The sequence below is a fragment of the Erpetoichthys calabaricus genome, chromosome 1 (genome assembly GCF_900747795.2).
Source record: "Erpetoichthys calabaricus chromosome 1, fErpCal1.3, whole genome shotgun sequence".
Taxonomy (NCBI): domain Eukaryota; kingdom Metazoa; phylum Chordata; class Cladistia; order Polypteriformes; family Polypteridae; genus Erpetoichthys; species Erpetoichthys calabaricus.
In genome coordinates this window covers 174,065,547-174,090,383 of record NC_041394.2, presented here as the reverse complement: position 1 = coordinate 174,090,383, position 24,837 = coordinate 174,065,547, and the positions used below count along the sequence as shown (strand labels likewise).

General features: G+C 39.6%; 1 protein-coding gene across 6 annotated transcripts in view; it reads right to left on the bottom strand.

The window, feature by feature from the left end:
* The window catches only part of srpk2 (SRSF protein kinase 2), a 64,237-nt gene that overhangs the window by 21,569 nt on the left and 17,831 nt on the right, over positions 1–24,837 (bottom strand). For 3 of the 6 annotated variants that reach the window (XR_007933668.1, XM_028808673.2, XM_028808663.2), the window contains exons 3-9: positions 1,707–1,873; positions 1,518–1,626; positions 1,348–1,435; positions 1,120–1,207; positions 668–774; positions 407–572; positions 299–324 (exon numbers count right to left, since the gene is read on the bottom strand). Coding sequence is in view for 5 of the 6 variants with exons in the window: in XM_028808673.2 (XP_028664506.1) it covers positions 299–324; positions 407–572; positions 668–774; positions 1,120–1,207; positions 1,348–1,435; positions 1,518–1,626; positions 1,707–1,873 (751 nt within the window). In the remaining variant the exon portion in view is untranslated. Of the gene's footprint in view, positions 1–298; positions 325–406; positions 573–667; positions 775–1,119; positions 1,208–1,347; positions 1,436–1,517; positions 1,627–1,706; positions 1,874–4,122; positions 4,163–7,090; positions 7,298–24,837 lie in introns of those variants that run through there. The other 3 variants (XM_028808690.2, XM_028808698.2, XM_051919963.1) reach the window with 3 other exon arrangements.

Below are 24,837 nucleotides of genomic sequence, written 5' to 3'. Positions count from 1 at the left end.
TGTATTAGCATAGTTACTTCTCCTCTGGACTTTCTCTTTTTTGTAATACAAAGACTAAAACTAAACACAGTACTCCAGGTGAGCCCTCAGTAGTGAGTTATATAACTTAAGCATAACCTCTCTTGACTTATACTGCACACATCATGATATACAACCTAACATTGTATCAGCTTTCTTAATCACTTCTGCACTCTGTCTAGATATATAAAGTGAAGAGTCTGCTATAACTCCTAGGAAGTTTTTCAGTATAATTTTTGTCAATGATGTTCATGGTCCCAGAAGTGACAGAAATACTTACTGGTTTTATTTGTGGTGCTGTACTCACTGAAAGAAAACAAAAAAGTGGTCAGGGAAATACAGTGAAAGTAAAGCAGGCAATGTGTTGTACTACCGAAGATGATGGTACCTGCAGATCCAGATGGTGGCGGTGCTCCAGCTTTCTGCCATTCTGTGGCTTCAGCAGCCATTCTGCGCACAAAGGCATCATCTACACACATCAGAATATTTTCTGGTTTGATGTCAGTGTGGATGATTTTACATTTGCTATGTAGGTAGTCAAGGCCCTGCAGTACCTAGAAGCAATGCGGAAAAAGACACACTGCAGATCAACATGGTTGGTTGGCAACAACTACCTTGCCTTGCTTCTGAACAATCAGGCCATCCTTACCTGCCGGATAATGCTCTTGACACATGGCAAGGGAAGACCTTGATAATTGGATTTGATGATCCATTTGAGCAGATGGTGGCCAAGAACCTCAAACACCATACAGACATCTGGTAGCTCATTAAGGATACTGGAAGTTACACTGCCTGCTCACTTGACAGAATCTCATCAAAACAATATATGCCTCTAACTCAGTGGAAAAGTGGCCAGTTTTACTCTAGGTTTTGTGACCCATTTTGCTTGGCAAAAACATAACTAACTCTTTATTCGGAGACCTACTTCACCACTTGGGATGAAACTTCCTTGCCAAATTAATGTATGCAGTTGAAACAAGTAATATCTATTATTCAGCATCACAGAGAAAAACATTACCATTACCTATTTCCTGCTTGCTCAGTCCACACTATGAATCCTGCCATCCCACACTCATACAAGTTCATGATACTAAAGGATACGGATTCCATTGATCCCTGAAATTTTGAAATCATCAATGAGCTGCACAACCATATCCTTGTTGGGGTCCCCAGGGTCACTTTCTCTTACCTTAAAAAAACAAAAAAAAGAACAGAGTTCTTGAAACAATACAAATCTACTGATAGGATTAGAGGCTTTCAGTAAACGGCCAGTGGTTAAGAGTATGCTGAATTCCTTTATACCACACAGCCTAATGAGTGGATACATACACATTTGAGCAGCTTGATCTCATCAAGTGCTGTCTCAGTGTAATGCTGTGCACTCTTCACTACCTTCATGGCCACAAAACGCTTTCCCCTATAAGCACAAAGATGTCAGGTAACTATGAGTGTCTAGTAGATATGAGCAACACATGAGCTATGGGCAGCATCACACTTACTGAATGTCCCAACATAACCACACAGTAGAGAAATGACCCCAACCCAACTTGCGGATAACATGGTACCGTCCATTGAAGAGGTCCCCAATCTTCACAGGGTGGTATCCACCTGTTCAGGTCAAGCAAGAGAGTGTTTAGGTGTAATGTAGCCAAATAATGTCAGCTTTCATCCATATACACGTCACTTACCCTTGCAATAGTCAGCTGGGTCCTCCTGCTCTTCATCATCAGAGCCGAGGATCTCTTCCTCAGGCTCAGGGGGTGCTACTGGCTCCGGATGTGGAGGAGGGGGAGGGGGAGGAGGTGGTGGCGGTGGCGGAGGAGGGGCCGTGGGGGCTTTCTGCTGAGGCTCAGGCCTGCAAATGGGAGAGAAAAGTACACAGGGTCAACACACCCACACTGCACCAAACCCCCTTTGGTCACTTGCCAAGAGACCATGCTGCAGGTCAGTGATCAAGAGAGCCAGACGCTGGCAATACATAACAAACAGCCTTTGTCAGGCCTTATGAGATGGAAAGAAAGAACTTGCAGCCACAAACGTTCTACTTGACAGAGCTTGTTTCCATGGCAACCCCACCTCCCGGTTACCATGGAGACAGTAAGAGCTCCTGTGCAGTCAGAGGAGTAGACCCCCGCAGTGCCCCCTCAGCATCCCTTCTATGCCATCCGGAGATATCCATCACCTGGTTGCACAGCAACACTTTTAAGTTGCCTTTACTTATTTGTGCACAGAGTGCAAGCACATGTATTTTCAGCTGCTCAATGATAAACATAAGAATGCACAAAGACCCAAAAAACATGCAGGTGCTAGCACAGAGATCTACACACACACACAACTCTGAACATTGCAACCCCATAAATATACACATATTCACACACAAAGACAACTATGCAATCAAAAAATCTTTCAAAATACTAATTTACATAAACACATGACTGAATGAAACAAAAACACAATCAATAGCATACTCTCACAATAATACATACAAATTCATGTATGCAGACATACTGTCAAGAACTCCAACATGTAAAATTATTTTGAAATGACAACTGCACAATATACAAGACAACACCATACCAAACAAAGGAAGGACACCAAAATCCAAAGCAAAAATCTCATCCAGGCTAAAACACAAAAGGACTTACAGATAAACACATACACGTGAAAAACAAAAAAAATACATGCTGATACTAGAATGCAAATGTTCAAATGCACAATGATATGCACGTCTATATGATGCAAAAAGACGAACTTACAGAAACCAAATGTAACACTTCCTTACTAAAACTGTACTTGGACATATACACAAACACCCATAAGCAAAGACACAGACATATACAGACACACATTTGCAGGTATGCCTAAAAGCAATCCATGAGCAAAATAATGTCATCCTCACACTGATACATGGCAAGACACAGATGCACATACACAGAAACAAGCACACAAAAGTGCAAGTGTAAACAGGAGCAAATACATGCACATACATATTCACAAGGATGCATTCAAGCCAGGGTTAAAGGAAGCAGTCATAACACCTGTCACAGACTGGAAATTAAACCATAATCTCAACAACAAAGACATAAAGAGGAAGTAGAGGAGGGAGCAGCATAGACCACATGCACAGGCTATGTTCATTAGTATTCTTGTGTAAAACCCTACAGATATGGCAACAACAATACATGACAGCATATATGGTCACTAGCTGTTTGATATGTTTAGCAGGTCAACAGAAGAGTTACACACAGAAAGACTCCAAAGTAAAACAACACTATCAACCTCAAAAAGAAAATATGAGCGCACCATGAGGAAAATAAGTCTGTTACTAAACAGAAATGTTAACACTGCTTCTGACCAGTACAGTGGTAAAGCAAGACAACAAAAGACATAAAGAAAGCTGCCTTTCAGAGACCACAGTAAACATCTAACAGCTTATAAACACCAGATACCCCCGCAGGGGCATCTCATACCACTCAGACAAGGCTTACAAGCAGAGGTATGTGAAGGGCAGGCTGGCACAGGTGGGCACACACCCCACCATGTCAGGACATTGGCAAGCAGAAGAATAATTGGAGCTGAGTCAGGAGTACAGCAGACGGTACCTCACTGCTAATGGCAGGGGAGTAACCGGGAGGCACGTGGAGGATGAGAGTTGTGGAGAGCCAGCACAAAGAAGTTAAACCAATTCTGCTTGCTAGTCACCACTCGGTCAGTGTCAGATCAGCTTATGTTTAATATTTCTGGTCAGTCTCTTTTATATTAGGGAGGCTGACCAAGTTCAAAGCCAGTTAGCATGTGAGACTTGGCAGTCAAGCCCCAGCTTGTCAGGAATGTCTTCGGAAACAACCTAGATTGGCTGAAGTTGGCAGATTTCCAACACTTAAGGGCGTGCTTCTTGTCAGGTCCGAGACTCAACCTACAGGTCACTTACCAGGATTCCTGCCACCAAGGACAAAAACGTGTGTCAGGTATACCTTCCCCAAACCTAGAAAATGTGTTTCAAAAAGCAGCTCCAGACACATCCAAGCCACTGAACTGTCCACTCAAGAAATAAAGCCATGTCCCTAAAGGATATTAGCCGTTTACCATGCCCAGTCTGCCTACCAGCAAATTTTCTGTACCCTCATGTTGCTGCTCCGAAGTGTTCCTCTGTCACAAAAGACAGGAAGGGGTGTGGGTTACGGAAAGGTGGGGGGGGGGAGGGGGGGGGGTTGGGTTGGATAGGGAGAGAGTCATTTGTAGGAGGTGGAAATGCATAGTTTGGAAATTATATAGAAGGCATGGGAGAAGCTGCAGGCAAGTGCCAACTCCACCCTATCCTTATTAAAACAGCTAACTGCATAAGGACTATGAGAATAAAAAAGGCAAGCACTGTTCCAAATTAAGCACTCTCTCCTTTAGTTGTCATTCATGACAAAAATAGCAAAAAATGAAGTGTTGTAGCAAATGGTCATTAGTACAAAAAAAAAAAAACTCTTAACAATGTCAGAGTAAAATACACAATCTGTGCACAAAAAGCACTTCTGAATGAATACCCATCCTACAAGAAATAGCTTATGTCATTTGTCTCCATAATGTGTTTAGTCAGCACAGACAATCTGGTCTTATAATCTGGTCATGGACTGCATTTTATCAGTGCAGCCATAGCATGATAAGCTTTATAAGCTTTTATGGCAATATCCTGGTAAAATGCACCACTAATTGACTGGTATATTTCTTTTTGCTCCAATTTACCTTGTTTTGATAAAACAGTGGCAATGCTCAATAATGGATACAAATGTATTAAATTTACCAAATACATTTAAATAACCAATAAACCTTCTAGAACTCTGTAGTAAAGAAAGTTTTCAAGAACTCCAGTCCGTTGTTTCTATTCATCCTAATGGAACTGACAAAACTTCTGTTATGGCAGTGACAAAAAAGTAACACTGAGCTCCACATTTATTTGGATCTATAACCAGTTCCTAATGAAAGTTCTGAATTAATGGAAAAATGGCTCATCTCCATGACTTAGGACTAAGATACTGTATTCATTTACATATAAAACAAAACATTTTTTACTCTGGGTTTCTTTTAATACTGCTATTTAGGTAAAGTTAATTAGTTGCTCCATGGAATCAGTGGCACAATTTAAGAGAAAACAAATTAAATTGACTAATTGATTCAAGTGTCATTAAATGAACCGATTCAATAAAGGGAATATTCTTGATCATAATTACTGCACATACTATTAATGTTTTCCAGAGCTCCACAGAGCCATGCCTTCTATTGATGCAGAGAAGAGTGATGCTCATACAATATGAAGGCTATGACCTAGAACCAAATATACACAATATTACAGGTTCTGTGCCAAAACGCTTGATTTGTCAAGACAAGGCCCCTCTGCTGAAGAGCCATGTTCTGTACAATTTCCTCATATGAAATGAAGTCACAAACAGCCCTTAGCAGCCATCTACACTATACCATGAATTATATATATATATATATATATATATATATATATATATATATATATATATATATATATATATATATATACACACACACACACACAGACATACGTATATCTATCTATATACACAAAACACACACACAGAAATAGACAGAGAAAGAGAAACAGACAAGTGAGAGAGGAAATGGGGGAGAACACCTTTTGCTTTGTATTTCCAGTATGAGTGAATATGGGTGTACGAGTCTGAAATACAGTGGCATGGCACTCTGTCGAGGCTTGCTTCCCATTGGCTCCTTCTGACTCTTATGTGGACAAGCTAATTTAAAAAAAACTGATGGGATATTTCAAACCTGCTTTATATGGACTGTACCTACACATTTATTTTTTAACAGCTAATTCAGAAAAGCATCTCTTGGAAGGGTTAACTTTGTCAAAAATACTGTTCTAAGAAGAACAGCAACTCTGCTCCTTTGTCAGTGTTAAGTGTCACAATCTGCACTATTCTTTGTCCACACAGGTAACAATGTACAGAAAATTAGTGCATTTTCTGCTCACTAGAAAGCATTAGATGTCATATTGAAAATTATATATTCAGACTGAGACATTTGCCAAATATACCGAAGAATGGCTATAATGTTAACTCACTATTTCCTCCTTCTCTCTCCAATATGCCATTTAGTTTTTTTTTTTTTTAATTCTTACTAAGTGAGCACAGCAAGTTTTAATAAATTAATGATAAATAATGTTTTGGTTGCTAAGATAGAGGCCAGGAATAAGGCAAAGGCAGAAACGGGTATACACAGACAAAGAGACAAGCTGGCTTCATTCAGTTCAGAAACCAATATTCTCTAACACCCCACCGCACAAAAATTGCGTGTAGCTTTATTTGAACAGCGCCTGGTTCCTACATCATTCACTTACACTTTTATACTACGGTAGTGAACAATAGTGAAAAACTGCTTTAATACAATAGTGTGTCATCTTCCGACTCTGAGGATGAAAGAAATAAACCGCCATGCGCTGCAATTGCTCCCGGCCCAGTAGGGTCCAATCTTTCCCACTCCATTACCTTGATGTGACTTCACACAAGCCAGCTGCGTTCATATTGCGTCACAGAACACTTCAGTGACCCGCATCTCCAAACCCGATTACAAAAGCAGCAGAAAGAGGTGAAAGCTTTTCTCCAGGGACCAGCATGGATGCCCGTGATGACGTTAAGGAGGTGACAGTCACTACCACACATTTTAACAAGTGGGCGTGGTGTCACGATAACGGCACGTGGGGTGCACCTACCCTGGGGATCCCAGGTGCCACACGCCCACAGCCAAATGCCTCGCGGGTGCGACGTGAAGATCAAACCTCAGATTCTGTGTCTGAGACGAGCTCTTCGCTCATGCCGAAACAATGAGCAGATACAAAAACCGAGCGCTTCAAACAAGGGAGTTGCAATGCATTGACGAGGGCGTGTATATAAATGTGGGATAAGGAGCTGCACTTCACACGCGGCGCCGACAGACAGTAGGGGAAAAATATGGGGAACAGGGACTCGAAGACAGCGGCAGAAACCCAGGAGCCACGCATGGCGAACAGAGCGCGTACGCACTGAAGCTGCTGAAATACCTTTCTGGAGAAGACGAGTTCTCAGAGTTCACTGACATCAGCAGCCGAATCTTCACCAGATTCCCAAGGATGTAAAAGAAATCCCAGATGACGATTTCGGCCGCCGCTGCGGTCCTGAGCTCTTCAGAAGCTCCTGCCAGCAATAACCAAACAGTAGCGGCAGTAGACAAGAACAGCGCCGCGGAGGAAAGCAGAACAGAGCAAAGCGAGGCGGCGTTCGGTCCCGCCCCCTCCAAAGCAGCGAGCTAGACCTTCGCCATCAGAACTGGGCGGAGCTGTCAATGGAAAGGCTGACGTAACTGTCTGCCCGCCTACTTTGCAGGGAAAAAATCCGAAAGTCCCCCGAGCGCAGTTTCTCCTGGGTTAGCTGTACGAATCGAATTAGAGTGAAACTTCTGCGCTCCGCCTACTAATGAGCGAGAGAAAAATAGAACATTCCACCCGCTGGCTAATTCGGCGTCACTCAATGAGCAGATTCAACCCTCAGACTACACGGTAAAGAGCAAGTCAATACAGATCCACTTCAGAATAGAGCGTGTCTGATTTCATTTGATACGGAGAACACAGCTCGGTAACGTCTCAACATTTAGAGCAGCAAATGCTACCGGCTGATTAAATCCAGCAGAACATCGACAAGAGATAATGACAGTTTTAACACCATATTCTATGGAACGATTCTGTCTGGCGGACGTACAGAGCGCAGCAGGCAACATAAATGTCTGTAAACAAGTCATCCACATCTAAGCCTAACCTGGGATGCTGGTCCCTGAAGATCCATTTATCAGAACACCATGCGACTGGAGAAAAAATAAAATAACGTACGATATGACTCTAACTAAATTTCTGAGGTATTTGTAAGACCATTCGTCTAATTTCCAAACTTCTTATTCCAACCCGGCTTTGCAAGAAACTAACCTCAATAATTTCTGTACTCTGCACAAGCTAGGCACCACATCTATATAAGGTGCCACTTCATATCACATAACTCTATCACTAGTATGTGCTAATGTTGAGTCACCAATTAACCTAAATTACATCTTTGGGATGTCTAGGAAACCTTAGGCAAACAAAGGGAGAACATGCAAAATCTACATAGGCAGCACATGGGCAAGGACTTGTGAGCTGTGAAACTCAAGTATATCACTATGCCAACATGCTACTCTATAAACCAAAAGACTGTTAAACAAACAAACAAAAAAGCAATTAATGAGCTAAACATATCATATATTAAAAAATTATAATCTGATAGACTATAAAAGGAGAGTATAAAGATGGTTGGAATTCTGCCTCTGTATACAATTAGAGAAGGCACTTCTTCAGTAAACCTATAATTAATTTTCAAATGCAACCCTTAAAAGACAGCTCCCAAGGATGATGGTAGTCCTAATTCATTATACAGGTGCTGGTCATAAAATTAGAATATCATGACAAAGTTGATTTATTTCAGTAATTCCATTCAAAAAGTGAAAATTGTATATTAGATTTCTTTTAATGTTGATGATTATAACTGACAACTAATGAAAGTCCCAAATTCAGTATCTCGGAAAATTAGAATATTGTGAAAAGGTTCAATATTAAAGACACCTGGTGCCACACTCTAATCAGCTAATTAACTCAAAACACCTGCAAAAGCCTTTAAATGGTCTCTCAGTCTAGGTCATCATGGGGAAGACTGCTGACTTGACAGTTGTCCAAAAGATGACCATTGACACCTTGTACAAGGAGGGCAAGACACAAACGGTCATTGCTAAAGAGGCTGGCTGTTCAAAGAGCTCTGTGTCCAAGCACATTAATAGAGAGGCGAAGGGAAGGACAAGATGTGGTAGAAAAAAGTGTACAAGCAATAGGGATAACCGCACCCTGGAGAGGATTGTGAAACAAAACCCATTCAAAAATGTGGGGGAGATTCACAAAGAGTGGACTGCAGCTGGAGTCAGTGCTTCAAGAACCACCACGCACAGACATATGCAAGACATGGGTTTCAGCTGTCGCATTCCTTGTGTCAAGCCACTCTTGAACAAGAGACAGCGTCAGAAGCGTCTTGCCTTTGGACTGCTGCTGAGTGGTCCAAAGTTATGTTCTCTGATGAAAGTAAATTTTGCATTTCCTTTGGAAATCAAGGTCCCAGAGTCTGGAGGAAGAGAGGGGAGGCACAGAATCCACGTTGCGTGAGGTCCAGTGTAAAGTTTCCACAGTCAGTGATGGTTTGGGGTGCCATGTCATCTGCTGGTGTTGGTCCATTGTGTTTTCTGAGGTCCAAGGTCAACGCAGTCGTCTACCAGGAAGTTTTAGAACACTTCATGCTTCCTGCTGCTGACGAACTTTATGGAGATGCAGATTTCATTTTCCAACAGGACCTGGCACCTGCACACAGTGCCAAAGCTACCAGTACCTGGTTTAAGGACCATGGTATCCCTGTTCTTGATTGGCCAGCAAACTCACCTGACCTTAATCCCATAGAAAATCTATGGGGTATTGTGAAGAGGAAGATGCAATACGCCAGACCCAACAATTCAGGAGAGCTGAAGGCCACTATCAGAGCAACATGGGCTCTCATAACACCTGAGCAGTGCCACAGACTGATCAACTCCATGCCACGCCGCATTGCTGCAGTAATCCAGGCCAAAGGAGCCCCAACTAAATATTGAGTGCTGTACATGCTCATACTTTTCATGTTCATACCTTTCAGTTGGCCAACATTTCTAAAAATCCTTTTTTTTGCATTGGTCTTAATTGATATTCTAATTTTCCGAGATACTGAATTTGGGACTTTCATTAGTTGTCAGTTATAATCATCATCGTTAAAATAAACATTTGAAATACATCAGTCTGTGTGTAATGAATGAATCTAATATACAAGTTTCACTTTTTGAATGGAATTACTGAAATAAATCAACTTTGTCATGATATTCTAATTTTATGACCAGCACCTGTAGTCACTCACATTTTTTTATTGGCAGTGAATGTCATACAATGTAGTGGACTAATAATTGCAAATTCCTGCTGATTAAGATGCACCAGTCACACCTGATCCTACTTTCAGTAAATCCCCCTTTCATAGTGGTGTTAGGTAAGCCAAAACCGATGTGAAACAGAAGCTGCAGATTTAGGATATACTAAACTTTAGCTTGTGTGCACATCTAAGGGTTGGGGTGGGTGGTGCAAGGAGGTTCCTTGAAAAGCTGACAAAGGAAAAGGGTCACACACCCAAAAAATACATATAAGGAGACACTTGGAAGTTCCTATGCTCCTTCTCAACTACTCGGGTCTGCTGATGAAGGGAGTCTAGTAATGCCACCTCTGTGTGGTATTAAATCTTAGTCCAGACTCTTTATGTGTAGCTGGTGAAATAAGCTGCCCACCTCCATTTGGAATTTTGACTCCCTCAATGTGTTTAAGAAGTGTTTGAAGACTCTCTAGTTTGGTGAATTTCTGTCTGATAGCTGTTAGTTTTTTTTATCCAGGAATTGTAACTTGATTGTATTTTGTTTCTCAGCTCTCCACTTGTGATGATCCATTTTGTAACCTTGTCCTCTAACACCTGTTCACAAACAGTTTCCCAAAGGATGTTTACTTGATTATGTTGACCTCTTTTGTAATTTGTTTTGGAAAAAAGTGTCTGCTCAGCAAATATTTTAAATGTACATACAAACAAACAGTTTGGTGTAAATATCACAAAATGTGTTTATCAGTTGTTAGTATTATTTACTGTTTAAAATACTGCTTGTGTAATACATGAAAAATCCAACTGAACTAAATTAAATGATTTAACATTCAACATGAGAGCATTACATAATAAGCATGGTGAGCCAGAGGCAAGAAATCTCCAGGGTACAGAGAGACACAGGACTGAAGCAGAAATTAAGTTTTAATAAGCAGACTTTCAAATGACTGTTGCTAATCACACCTTGGTTTTTTGATGAGTAGTCAGGACCTTTAATAATGTGAAATAATTGTCACTGAAATTAGAGGAAGGCTCAGGTGAGCTGAGCAATACTGAAGGGTGAAAGGCCTTTATCCTGCACAGTAAGAAAGGTTTAATGTAAGAAGGGTTAAGAATATTAAGAAAAGATTAAAGAGGATGTGTGTGAATTATGACATAAAGTGAGACAAGAGTTAACAATATATTAAGCAAAGTGAAAGAGAAGAATAGTCTTAAACTCAAGCTAGTCAGCTAGAAGTGATCACCAGTCGTGCTAAGGGTGACACACTTCTGTATATAGTTAATGGGTACAATGAAAACATTGCCATCTTCAGTGAACACAGTAAGAAAAAGTATTGAATAATCTTAAACAATAAGGTGAAGGAGGGATGTCAATCACTTCAATGCAGTGCATAAAGGCAAAGGAATGCGGAGTCTTCACTTGGTAATCAGAATGTAAATCAGAAGTCCTGGAGAAGAGAGGGAGATAAACAGACAGGTGGAAAACCTTTATGTAGAAAGCAGACAGAAGAAAGAATGGATAACCTTAATCATACCAAGGCTATGCGATCCTTTTGAGGCCCGTGCAGCATGAATGCAATCTGCATTCATACGTGGTATCACAGGTTTTTACACCCCAGGGGCTTAGCCAGAAATCAGAGTGTATGTTTTCAGTTTTGAGAAGAGTATAAATATTAAAATATACACAAGTCAGACTAGGAGGAACTTTGATTAAATGGCTCAGATCTAAGAATGTTGGCAGGGTGCATAGTGAAAGCCAGAGAAAGGTGATCCCAGTAACTGACCAATATAGGCTAACACCATGTAGAAGTATTTCCTGTTGTTATGCATGGTCCAATAAAGATAATACTCTAAGTGCATGGAATGAGTGAACCGTGGCAATGTGAGTATTTTAAATAAATAATTGTGTGCATGGTGCCAATCAGGTGCAGGTGTGCGCAGGCATGCTACATTATGCGGCTAATTAGGGTACTTGATCAATTGTGCTGTATACATGAGCAGGGGCAGGTGGATTGGTTGGGCACCTCAATCGTACCTGCACACAATTAGAGAGGATAATTTAAAAGAAGCCTGAGCGGAAGGAACAGGGGGGAAGTTGAGGAATGAGTGAGAAAAAGAAAAAGACAGAATCAGGAGCAATAAGGAAGACGGAGGTTGAAAGGAGGGGTGATGGAGGTGGCAGGCACATAGACAGTGTGCAGTTGGATGGAAGCAGGCAGCCAGGAAACAGCCCCAGGGGAAGCATAGGAAGGATGCTCAAAGTGGGCTGAAGAGGGTCGACGTGGCTGTAGATTGACAGGGAGCTCGAGTAACCCAATCTTCGCAGTGGGCTCCCACGTAAGTCCTGAGAGAGGCAGTGGAAGACAAATAGAGTGCAGAGAGGCTTAGATTGGGGTGGCCATGCCTGTCAGCGGGACGTCTCCTCGCTCTGAGGGATCCATAGGCCAGGGAGATGTCTGTTCATAGATAAAATCTTTAATAAATAAATGCACAAAGATATATAAGCCCTAGTGCCACAAATTTTAACTTTGTTTATCTGGACATATTTGAGGAGTTTTAATGGATTATTTATTTATGAGTATTTTAAACTGCACTTTTGAGCACCTGATTTGTTGGATTTTTAATAAAAGCACTAATCACTTTTTGCACCAACCTTTTGCTAACTGTATGTGTCCTCATTTGCCTGGCTCATTTCAGTTTTGACTATCGGTGAGTTCAAGAGGCTCCCTAAAAGCACAGGGAGAGTGGAGCAAATCCGCACTGTCACAGTACACTGGCTTACAAGAGAGTGTATAATGTTCCTGAAGGAAGTTTGCAGGTTTACTGCAGTGACAAAAAAACCTCCAGACAAATCTAATTAGGGGACGCTGGCTTCCTGATAAGACTGGGCAGGAAACCCAGTACATGCCAAGTGTATCTTACCATCTATGAGAAAGCCAAGCTATGGTGGACTAAGAATTTGCCACTGGAAACTCTTTGGATTGCTAGCTAGAATGAAATTGGTTGAGATAGGGATCTTGCTGCCCAAGAAAGAAAACAGAAAGTACCAACCCTTTAAAGGGTCAGAGGTACAAGGAAACCAGGAGCTGCTACAGATTGCTGAAGAATACTACTCCTGCCTCTAGAAAAGGTGGCTGGAGGTAACATAGGGACTGGGTTTAAAAATTTTTATGCTGGGGGGCTCAATGAACTCACAGTGGGAGGAACCAGCAATATTGTCATAATGGAAATATGTGAAAGCTAAAGAAGTATCTGAAGGAGAGTACTATATTTAGGAATAGTGGACAAAACAAAACAAATTATAGATGTTTTCTGTTTTGTGTCACATTTTTCCCCTCCATAAACCTTCTTCTATTTTGTCTATTTAAATATGTTATTGTAAATCTTCCTATGCTCTAGTTTTCACTTGATAGCATATATGAGGTCGCTAAATTTTATTGACTGGACATGAAATATCAAATTAGTACAATCAATTTACACAAACAACCATTAATTAAGTGATTGAAAAATACAGGCTGTTGAGCTACAGGGAGACAGTATTTTTAATTTCACTAATTTTATGAATTTGGGAATATCGGAGACCTGGAAGAGAAAAACAAGGAATAATGCATAACCTTAATAAACTGACTAAGATAGAAAAGAGAATAAACTTAATATCTACACAAGTTGCATTAATCAGCCCAGTCGGATGGTGAGAAGTGATCATCCATAACAACTGGAGTCAGGGAATTGATCAGTTTTTATTTGTAAATTTAAAAAAATCACTCAGCAAACTGTCCCATTTTGAGCCTCTGGCTGACAGTATTTTAAGGGGGTTGAGAAAATGGTTTGTTGGATAGGTCACCCTGTTGAACACACAGATATATGCATTCTTAAACCAAATCAGGCTTGGGGCTGGGGGAAGCTTATCCAGGCACAGTGCTATGTACAAATCTGGACAAACAGCCAGTTCATCTCAGGGCTTACATATGTGTACTTCAGGAGCATGGCTAATTTATAGCCAATCAGCCTAACACACATGGCTTTTGGGATGTAGCTCAAAAACTCATATTGACAAAGGAAGCCCTTCCAGACCCCCATGCAGACAGGGACCAGGTGTCAGATTCACACTCAGAATTCAGTATCAGTGAGGCAAAAGTGTTAATCAGTGTGCCACCCAGATATTTTAGTGAATTGCTTTAATTAGCAGGGTTATATTATGGCTTCATAGTAGTTCACAATCTTTTTTATAGTGGTTAAAGGTTCTGCTCTAACACATTTTCTAATTTGAAATGGCTCCAAAAAGAGACCATAGACATGTGAATGTATGGTAAAACCACCAGTATCATACAATTGATGACTCCCATCATTGATGGATAGAACCATGAGTCCTCTCACTCAATTTTAATTGCTAAATGTCAGTCATTTTCTAACCCGCTTAGCCCTGAACAGGGTAACAGAGGTGCTGGACCATGTCCCAGGTGGCATAGGGCACAAAGCAGGAACACACCCTGGACAGGGTGCCAGTCCATCGCAGGGGAAACACGAACACACACACACACACACACCAACCACACACTAGGGCTAATTGAGGATCACCAATTCACCTAACCTGTATGTCTCTGGACTAAGGGAGGAAACCCACGCAGATATGGGAAGAACATGAAAGCTCCACACTGGGTGGACCCGGGACACGAACCCTGATCTCCTTACTGCAAGGCAGCAGCACTAACACTGAGCTACTGTGCCGCCATTGCTAAATATAGAATCTTCAATTAAAGTTTAAAGTCTGAATAATTCCACAGCCCTGCGGTGGGTTGGCGCCCTGCCCAGGATTTGTTCCTGCCTTGCGCCCTGTGTTGGCTGGGATTGGCTCCAGCAGATCCCCGTGACCCTGTAGTTAGGATATAGCGGGTTGGATAATGGATGGATGGATAATTCCACATTCAAAAGATTTGACAGGCTATAGTTAGTCTGACTATAGCACATATCATTTAGAAAAGAGAGGAAAATAGCATCACAAGTTTTTGATCACAAAAGATGGTTGAATATCTTTTTTCCAGCTTACCTTAATGCTGGTGCTGCTCTTAGTTGGTGATTGGCATCTCAACTAATTTTAATCCAAATACAAAAAAAAAAGTAATTAAAAGAAAATGTATCAAATACACACACATTGTATGGGATGCATATTTTTTGTGGACCATCTTTTTTTTTTTTATATCAGACTAGGGGGCTCTGCCCCCTGCTCGCCCAACCTCGGGTTAGGTTTAATGGATATACAATTTAAAGAGATTGTTATTTTCATGGCAATTGTTACATATGTATTATTTTCACTTTTACTTTTAAAACTTTTGTAAAAACAATACTTGTCCTTTATTTCCTGCCCTGGGTGTGGTTAAATCTCTTTCTAGCAGGACGTATAACGCTGCTCACGTTGTGAAGGGGGTTCTGAACGCACACTAAGGAGTTGCAGTCGGATGATCTGCTGGCTTTTTGCTGCTGGCGAGCTGCGTTTTCTGCTTGTCGCACTTTGCATCGATCATTTCAAAGCCTGTACAGCAGCTGTCCTTTTGCCACTTTGCGTCTCTGCCGCTCACGTTGTGAATGTGGCTGTGGGTGGGGGGAGGCTTGTCGCTTGTCGTTGTTATAAGAACTGGGAGCACATGATTTCTGTCTGCCAAAAGCATTCCAACAACTGCTTGGTTAGATGTCCGTGAACTTGTTTTAAATGTTGTCTCACTGCCTTGTCTCGTGTGACGTTAAAGTGTCTCTCGCGGGACGTCAAATTGCAATCTCTTGGCACCAAGTCTCATGTTTAAGGTCCCTGCGAGATGCTCCGTGGCCAATCTCTTTCATATCGCAGGTCTTTAAAGTGTCTTCCAAGAAGATCACGTCTTGTGTCCCTGGTCTCCCTTCCACCAAGATATTTTTTTTTATAATAGAGAGACAAATATATGCACTTTCATTGAAATGTTAATGTGGATTCTCTACAGTGTTTGACCTCTCTGCTGTTACACTCATAGAAAACTCTTTTCTGGCATTTGAATAATGTACATGAAAAATTAAGCAACATTCTGGCCTGTCTTCTTTGTGTTTTAGATGACAATGCCTGTGGCTGCCTTGCATGGCAATGATGGAACAGCTATGTTCTAAAACCCAGAGTAAGACAGGAAAGGTGTGCATTTAACAAAGCTAATTCAAGGTGCCAGGTATTGTACTGAATTCCAAATCTGGCCCCTTCTTTCATGTGCTGTCTTCTGAACGTATTCAGGCCCCCTTACTTTTTTCACATTTTCTTATGTTGCAGCATTATGTTCAGATCATTTAAATTATTTTTTCCCTTATCAAACAATACCCAACAACCCAGAATGACAAAGTGGAAACAGGATTTTAGGAATTTTTGCAAATGGAAGAAAATCCCCAAATCTAGATGTGTGAAGGTTGTTGTGTCATAAACAAAGAGAAATCTCGGGTCCTAATCACTGCCAAAGGTGTTTCAAAACAAAGTACTGAGTAAAGAGTCTGAATACTTCAGTCAATGCAGTATTATAGTTTTCTAATTTTAATAAATTTACAAAAAAATCAAAAATCTTTTGTCTATCTAGAGAACCGAGTATTGCTTGATGAGGGAATAAAAGGAATTTAAATATTAGCATGAGGCTGTTGCATTAATTGTGTAAAAAGTAAAAGGGATCTGAATACTTTCTCAAGGCACTATATTGTTTATTTTCACTCCTGTCACACAATGTCTGGTATTAGGAGTCCCATCTCTTCCGATATCCACTACTGGCTTAACCAAACCGGTTTCGTAATACAGTATGTATCTTGCACAGCCAGCATTACTTCATGTGCCACTGCTGCTATCTTATTTGATTGCAGCCTTTTTTTTTTTTTGCACAACAGAAAATAGCCATGGACTGTTGCACTGATAATCAATCTTTAGGTCTTGGAGGCAAGACTGACCAGGCCAAATACAAAAATTAGTTGCATGAAATTGTTGAGATGAGTATTCACACATCTGTTATGTGGTAAACAAGCCCACACTGGGGCCCAGTATATTATTTTAAGAATACAGGTAAAGATGATGCACAGAAGGTCCTCATGAAATAGAAACTAATTCTGTGCAGTAGAAATTCCTGCTTCATCTTTAGCATTTTTACAGAACATTATGCATCTATCCAGATGTCCAGATATAGTCAAGAGTGGGATATACTGGCTATCTGACGATTTATGTAGACTTCAAAATTCTTTTAAGTATTACGAAGGTACGGGGGGAAAAAAAAAACTTGTTTCTAACAAGCTTGTCTTCAGCTTCATTCACTGGTAGTATTGTGCCTGTAGCTGTGGTTTTTCAATTTTTCCAAAATTGTGTATCTACTGTAAAGGTTCAAGCATTAAGTATAATGTAGGCACCGAAAAAAAAAAAGTCTTATAGTCTCATTTTCTTCATAGTAAAGGTTTTAGTGAAATTTAAAACAAACAGTTTACAGAAAAATGAAGAGAAAAAATTATAAACACAAAAAAAATAAGTTCTTCCTTGTAACATTCAGGCTTGCATGGCTTCTTTATGTTTCCTTAAGCTTCTAGAACTGCATAACATACTTCAGTACCTACATTTGTACATACAGTCAGACAATTGTATTCCTATATAAATGACAATTGTAAGTGCCACACAGGATAAAAGGGCATTCTGGCCAGGAGAGGGGATGGTTCCCCACCCGGATGGGAGACTCCAAGTGAACAGACAGGCATCCTGGCCAAAAGAGAGAAAGGTGACATACCTGAACGAGGCTCCCCAGGTGGATGGGTGAACATCCCAGCCAATGGAGAAGAATATTCCTTACCGGACGGAAAGCCCCAGGCAGACAAACAAGTGTCCTGATTGGACATATTTGTAGTACCTTCCCTGACTGGGATAAAAGGGAAGGACAGTCTCTGGGGGATATTTGTTCCCGCTAGAAGGCACCAGCCCCGAATATCGGTGCCCATTCAAAAACCAGCAGGGATTGCCAGGAGTTGTAGTCCGGTAACGCAGCCCTGCTGGGGTTCATGAGTGCCGCAAGAGGACACTGCAGGGAGATATACTCCCTGATATTTTGGTCTTCTGTATGACCTGGAAGCGCTTCCAACAGGACAGCCTTGCATGCCTTGCCTAGGCGAGCTGGCGATGGGAGGAAGGCAAGCATCACTCGACTGCAGGATAGCAGTGCAATAGTGAGAGCAAGAGGAGGAGAACGAAGAGACAACTGGTTTATCTGAGTGTACAAAAGTACTTCTGTGTAATAAACACCATTTATTTGAACCCTGGACTGTTTTGTGTATTTGTGTTTGTGGCTGTTGCAAGCAACCAATGTAATTTTTCTATACATTTCCATTTGCAAGCAAGGTGAGTTTCAGGAATGCTCCATAAACATGCTATATTAAAGGGAATAAAAATGTAAAACTTGCACTCCATTTTAATTAAGTAAAACCTACATGAATTAAACATTAACTTATCAGGATTAGCTTCTGGGTAAGCCAAAAGCCAGTGTACATTCATCCTCGCTGCTAAATAAATGTGACCAGCTGTTATTAGCAAATGACTATGGGTGAATGGCAGATCATTAATCAATGACAGATTGGCCCTGCAACTGATACTTTTTTGGAAAAAAAACTTTAATGTTTCAAACATATGGACTTAAACCTAGAAATAAACAATTTAACTGTATACCACCTGGCTGTGGCATAGTAAACGACAGTTTGCACAGCAGTCTAGTTTACCAGTCAGTGTCACATGTGATTATCAGTATAGCTATAGTACCTGTCTTAATTTTCATCTGAAAGCAGTTTACAATTAACATTCTGATTGCTGTTACTCAGTTATATGGGCTACATCCTTTCCAGAAATCCACTTGTTTCAGACTTAGTTCTTGACAGAATTAGACACTCGGCAGTGATTGCAAATAGCAATCTGTAGCAAATGTATGGTCTGTTTCAAACTTTTATTATAACAATAACAAACAGCATCTAATTTACATGCATGACTAAGGTTGAGAATTTGAACAGAAACAGTTTAGTACTGGGACCAAGGGATGTCAAAACTCCAGGTACATGGACCATTATTATACTGTGACTTGTAACATGCAGCACTTTTGACAGGAAGTCTGAATACTGGCTACTTTGAAGCATGGATTGCCTGTGCTGCTGCCACTTGTCTGAAGCAGATGACAACAACATTAGTTTTGATGACAATTTGACTTGGTTTTTGCACTCTCTGAAATTCACTCACTCATCAAATGAAAGGCTACTTTTTTCAGTCTGAAACAGCTGTAGTACATCTTAAATATGATTCTATTCTTTCACCAATATCAAGAAAATTATGACCAAACCTCTGCAGAGTCCCAATGCGTACATTCAATGGTTAGTATATGGGAGGTCCATATATTATATTAGCCAGAGTAACTCTGGAATGACTGGTAATTAATCTTGATTCCATATGATAGGTCTAGATATTCCTTGTTGTTTGGGATCACCATAAGCATCTGGTTCATCGTTTCAACCTTAATAATTGCTTTACTACTTAGTGATTCAGTTTAAGCAGTGGTTGCAGTGCATTCCAATTTTCCCTTTAATGTTATGGAAATCATAGATTTAAATGTCTCTGTGGTCAGACGATTGAAAAAATAGATAGATAGATAGATAGATAGATAGATAGATAGATAGATAGATAGATAGATAGATAGATAGATAGATAGATAGATAGATAGATAGATAGATAGATACTTTATTAATCCCAAGGGGAAATTCACAATGCATTTGCATTTTTTTTAACACGTAGAATGTTTAAATTTAGAATAACATTTATAGCACAAGAGATGAAGCTCAGTGATGTAAAACAAAATAGCAATATGGATGTTAACTACATAAAATTTGTAGACTTGGCTCACAAAGGAACATCTAGATGCCTAAAGCTCTTCCATAATCAGCTGCAATATATGCAGATCTGAGGTGGCAGTACTATTCTCTGTTTGGGAATCATAACAGTTCTAAGAGGGATATGAATGAGAATAACAATGCCATCTTCCAAGAAAGCTAAATGAAGAGTTTTAATTAAGTAGAGAGAGAAATTAATAAATATCCTAAATGAATAGAATCGAACAGGAATAAACTGGTTTAATCAGATGTTAAGGGGATAAACTGCAGTGTTTGCAGGTTTTTGCTTCAAACAATCTCCACATTAAAAGTCAGTTCCTGCTGTTAATGAAACAAGTTATTTATTTATATTTCTAGTTAGTGCAATCACCCTGCCTTTACAAAATTTCTGATAGTGTACATATGTTTCAAGTCTTAAGCTATTTCTTCACAATTATATAATGCAGTGGTTCCCAAACTCAATCCTGGGGACCCACTGTGGCTGCAGGTTTTTGTTCCAACCAAATTCCGTTTTTCATTGGACTCTTGGCCTAATTAAGCGAGTCATTATTTCCCAGTTTCTGTGTTTGGGAGTCAATATAGAAATTACAAAGTTTGGCAGAGTTTTATTAAAATGTAATTAGCAGTTATATGGGGAATATCTATTTTTTTAAGCTCTTAACCGTATTTTCAACCTAATTTTCGTTCTGATTTTCCAGGTGTTCTAGTTATTTAATTGATTATTTACTAATTAGTGAGTTGTTGCAGATTTAATCATCCTGGGTGTCTGCTATACTTGTTAATTGTCACTATTAGGGTTAAATGAAGGGAACAAACTACACAGGAAAAGGGGAAAATAATAGGAAAACAACAAAAGCTAAGTTAAGCATTTATAGCTTTAAAAAAAATAGAAATATATCTAAATGTCTTATAATTGTAAAAAAACATACTGCTGTGTGTTTCTGAATGCAGAACAGGAAAAGAGTAAAAAAGACCAGCTAAATAAATGAGATCAATTATTATTGATTATTAATCACCGATTGTGAATCTGGTTGGAACAAAAACCTGCTGCCACAAGGGGTCCCCAGGGCCAAGTTTGGGAACTATAGATATAATGTATTAATTTGCCACATAAAATTGCTTCCTCAAGTGAAGCATTTTTTTTTTTTTTTTTTATAAATTTTAAAAATTGCTTGTCTGCTCTTGCAACTTGCAATGGCATTAATGGATACACAGGTCCACAGCGAATGAAAAAGCCTCAATGCTAACTTAATTCTTCCAGTTTTTATTAAGTGAAAAAAAAATTACCAAGGTGTTGGTGTGTACACATCAACAGCGCAATCTCAATAACAAATTTTTCTACAGTATCAGCTGCTACACTAAGGTCCCACAGAGTTAATGTGCAGGATGCCATAAGCAAATAATTAGGTACCCGAAGCAGAGCAATTTCACAGCTGTGCAGAGCTCTGAAACCAAGCTGAAAGGGGTTCATTAGCTTATTACAAGTTAAGTAACTTGTGAGTTGGGAGACCACAACATGCTCAAGAACTTTAAATAGAAAATGGAGAACATTCAGAGTATCTCTGTCATTGCCCTCCTGTGGTTTAAGTCCTATTTTACTGACAGACAAGTGTCTTGTGAGTCTTGGCAACAGCAAGTCTAGTTCAGCTAGGAGCTGAGCACCACACAAGGAGCTCCTCAAGGTTCTGTCCTCAGCCCTCTGCTGCTCTGTATCTACATGCTTTCCCTTGGAAATATTATTCGGAGATTTGGACTGGGTTATACAGATGATCCTCAGATCTAATTCTGTGTTAAAAATGAAAATTCACAGTTTGCTCAGCTTATAACGTGCCTCAGTGAAATTAAAACCTGGACAGAATCTGTTTAAAATTAAACTGCAAAAAACACAACACAGAAGTCATGCTAGTTAACACTAAAGCTCATCTTAAGAAAATGAGCTCCTCCTCAGTATTGGTGATAATCTCATCAAATCTTCTTCTTCTGCAAAGAATCTGGGTGTCATTTTTGATTCCTCCATTTCTTATTCCACCCCCATAAACCACATTAAGAAACTTTCTTACTTCCACCTCCGTAACATATTCCTTGTTTGTTCATTCCTCTCCTTTTCTAATACTAAAAAACTTGTCCACGCTTTAATTACATTCCATATCGACTACTGTAACTCCCCACTGGCAGGTGCCACTTCTAATCTGTTATCACAGTCCAGTTATTTCAAAACTTTGCTGCAAAAGTACTTATACAGACTCCCAACACCCATCAACTGCACATAAAAGCTTCTGGCTTGGATATCAGACAGCTGTCAACAACAGGCTTGTATGTGACAGTAAAAGGAGGGCACACCTGTTCAGATTATACCACAGGTTTATATTTAAAGTCATTAATACTTGGATAGAGCAGGTCCGACTTGTAGTGTCCACAAACAGAAAATGCCTAAAAGACACTTGATTCCTTGATTGAAGTCTCCAGCATTCAGAATGATTCATCATTAAGAATATGGCATAGAGTGAATCATTTCTGTTGCTGAGTCAGCCATGGTATAATGTCACTTACTTTCCTGGACAGTGACATGGATAAATTCAGTCCACATTTCAATGTCTTGATCACACATTTTAGTTTTAATTGTACTGTGCTTCCTGTTTCACCACTGCACATTCATAAAAATCTCCAGTCCAATCTCGCTTTTTCCCCTCAGTCTGATGAAACCTGTACAGCATTAAACTAGCATCTGAAAGGTATATCCAAGTTCTCCATAGTACCCAAAATATCAGAGTACCTGAACTTGCCGAACTCTCTATGAGATATAACCTCCATCACCACACTTCTATTTGTCCACTAAGGTCCACCAATTCTGGAAATCTTGTTGTGCCCCAAATTAACCTGTGACCTACAGGATACAAAGTTTTCAGTTATAAAATGCCCAGACTTTGTAATCATGACAGATCAGTTAATTCAGTTCATTCTTTTTTTTTTTTTTTAAATTACCCTCTTTGTCCAGGTGCTCGGGATGACTTGTGTTTGTACTATAAATTATATTATTTGTTCTAGGGTTTCCTGTAATATTTTGTATTATTTTGCTTTGTCTTTCAGTCTGTTTTAATGGTTTATATACCTTATATTTATCTGTATTTAGTTTTAAGTGGATATTATTTGTATCCAGTGTTATATATGCCCTGTTGTTCTTTCTGAATTTCTGTGAAGCGCAATTGAGCATGGGAAAGGCACTTAATAAATAAAATGTATTATAATTTTCCTAACAAATATGTGAACTGTCCTAGTAATCTGTCAAGCGAGATACAGCTAATACATCCTCCAAACAAAGTGCTGCCACTTGCAGAGCTCCTTTTATGACAGCTTCTGCAGGTAGTGCAGAGCTGTCATTCCTGTCTGAGAAGCCAGGGTCTTCATGAGTTTTGAATGTTCTCCCCCATATATTTATGGATCTATTGTTAATTGTACTAAGTACAATAAAATTCTTATGTGCTCTTTTCAATATACTGCCACTAAATAAATTTTTCTCTGGAAGTTACGTAAAATAACAAAGAATATAATGGGTAAAAAGTAAGTGCCACTTAAGAAAAATATAATCATATGATGTGAGCACACTTCTGTAGGTTATTACAAACCATGGCAGAATATAACTGTTGAAAAAATAGAATTGCAGAGACAAAAGCAGGAGTATAAACAGAATACAGCTTGGTGCTGGGGGCTTGTCGGTTTGTCATAAGGCCACTAATGATGGAGGCTGTGAGCAGATAAGTGAAAAAGTAATGCATTGTGACCAGATGGAAAAAAGTTCCAAGAATCTGTGACAAAATAATTATTTCTAATATTTTTGTTATCACAAAGAATGCCTCATAAACGCAAAAGGCCCATTTTCTTAAATCAAAATCTTTGCCACTTCAAAGTGGATGTATTTGATAAATTGTAAGGCTTTTTTTTCATCACCTATGGACCCGTGTATCCATAAGTTCCATTGCATGCTGCAGGAACAAAAAAGGTATTTTTAAAAATGTTTAAAAAACACTTCACTTCAGAAAACATATTTTTTTTGGCAAAGTAATATACTGTAAACTGTGATTGTGAAGAAGCAAACTTCAACTTGAAAAATACTGAATCTATCTTTTAAGGTGTTTTGTGGACAGATTAGAACTTCTTGGTCCTTCACTTATTTTTTGTTTCCCCCAACAAGTGTTTCAATGAGAGAATTATTTCATAATGAAGCTACATAGTTGGATATGCAATCTAGCTAGTGAGCTGTTGGCTTCTTTGTTATTTGAGAGCAGGAAGCAAAAACTGTGAATGCATGAGTCTTAAAAGTTAAAGAAACACTGACGTGTTGTGAATCTTAATAGGTAAAATACATTAATCCCAAAACAATTTTGCATTTGTGGGAATGATTGGCTTCTAATCAAGAAATCACTGAAATGAAAACCAGAAGGTACTGTGGCCCTCCAGGAACAAGACTGAGGAACCTTGCCTTAATGACATCCTCACATAAGCAAAACCCAAATTACTGGAAATGCCTGACAAGGCAGGATGAGAGCAACCAATTAATCATTGAATTAAATAATTTGTTTCATTAACAGCAGAAGCTGATTTCTAATGTGGAGAAAGGCTGGAGCAAAAATGTGCAACCACTATAACCTTCCAGAAACTATACTGCAGACCACCAAAGCACAAGACTAAATACACACTTCCTTAGCAGTGACATACAGAAATAATTAACCTTAAGTCACATAATGACATGGAAGAGTGGTCTTTATAATCCAAAACAGACAGATTAGTAAGCATCTTTAATGAGTGGAAAGAGACAGCGAAATAATGTATGTTTTTGTCAATACAGCAAACACCCATAATAAAAATAGTAAGACAGAGCACTAATACATCATAAGCCTTGACATGCACAGTGAGA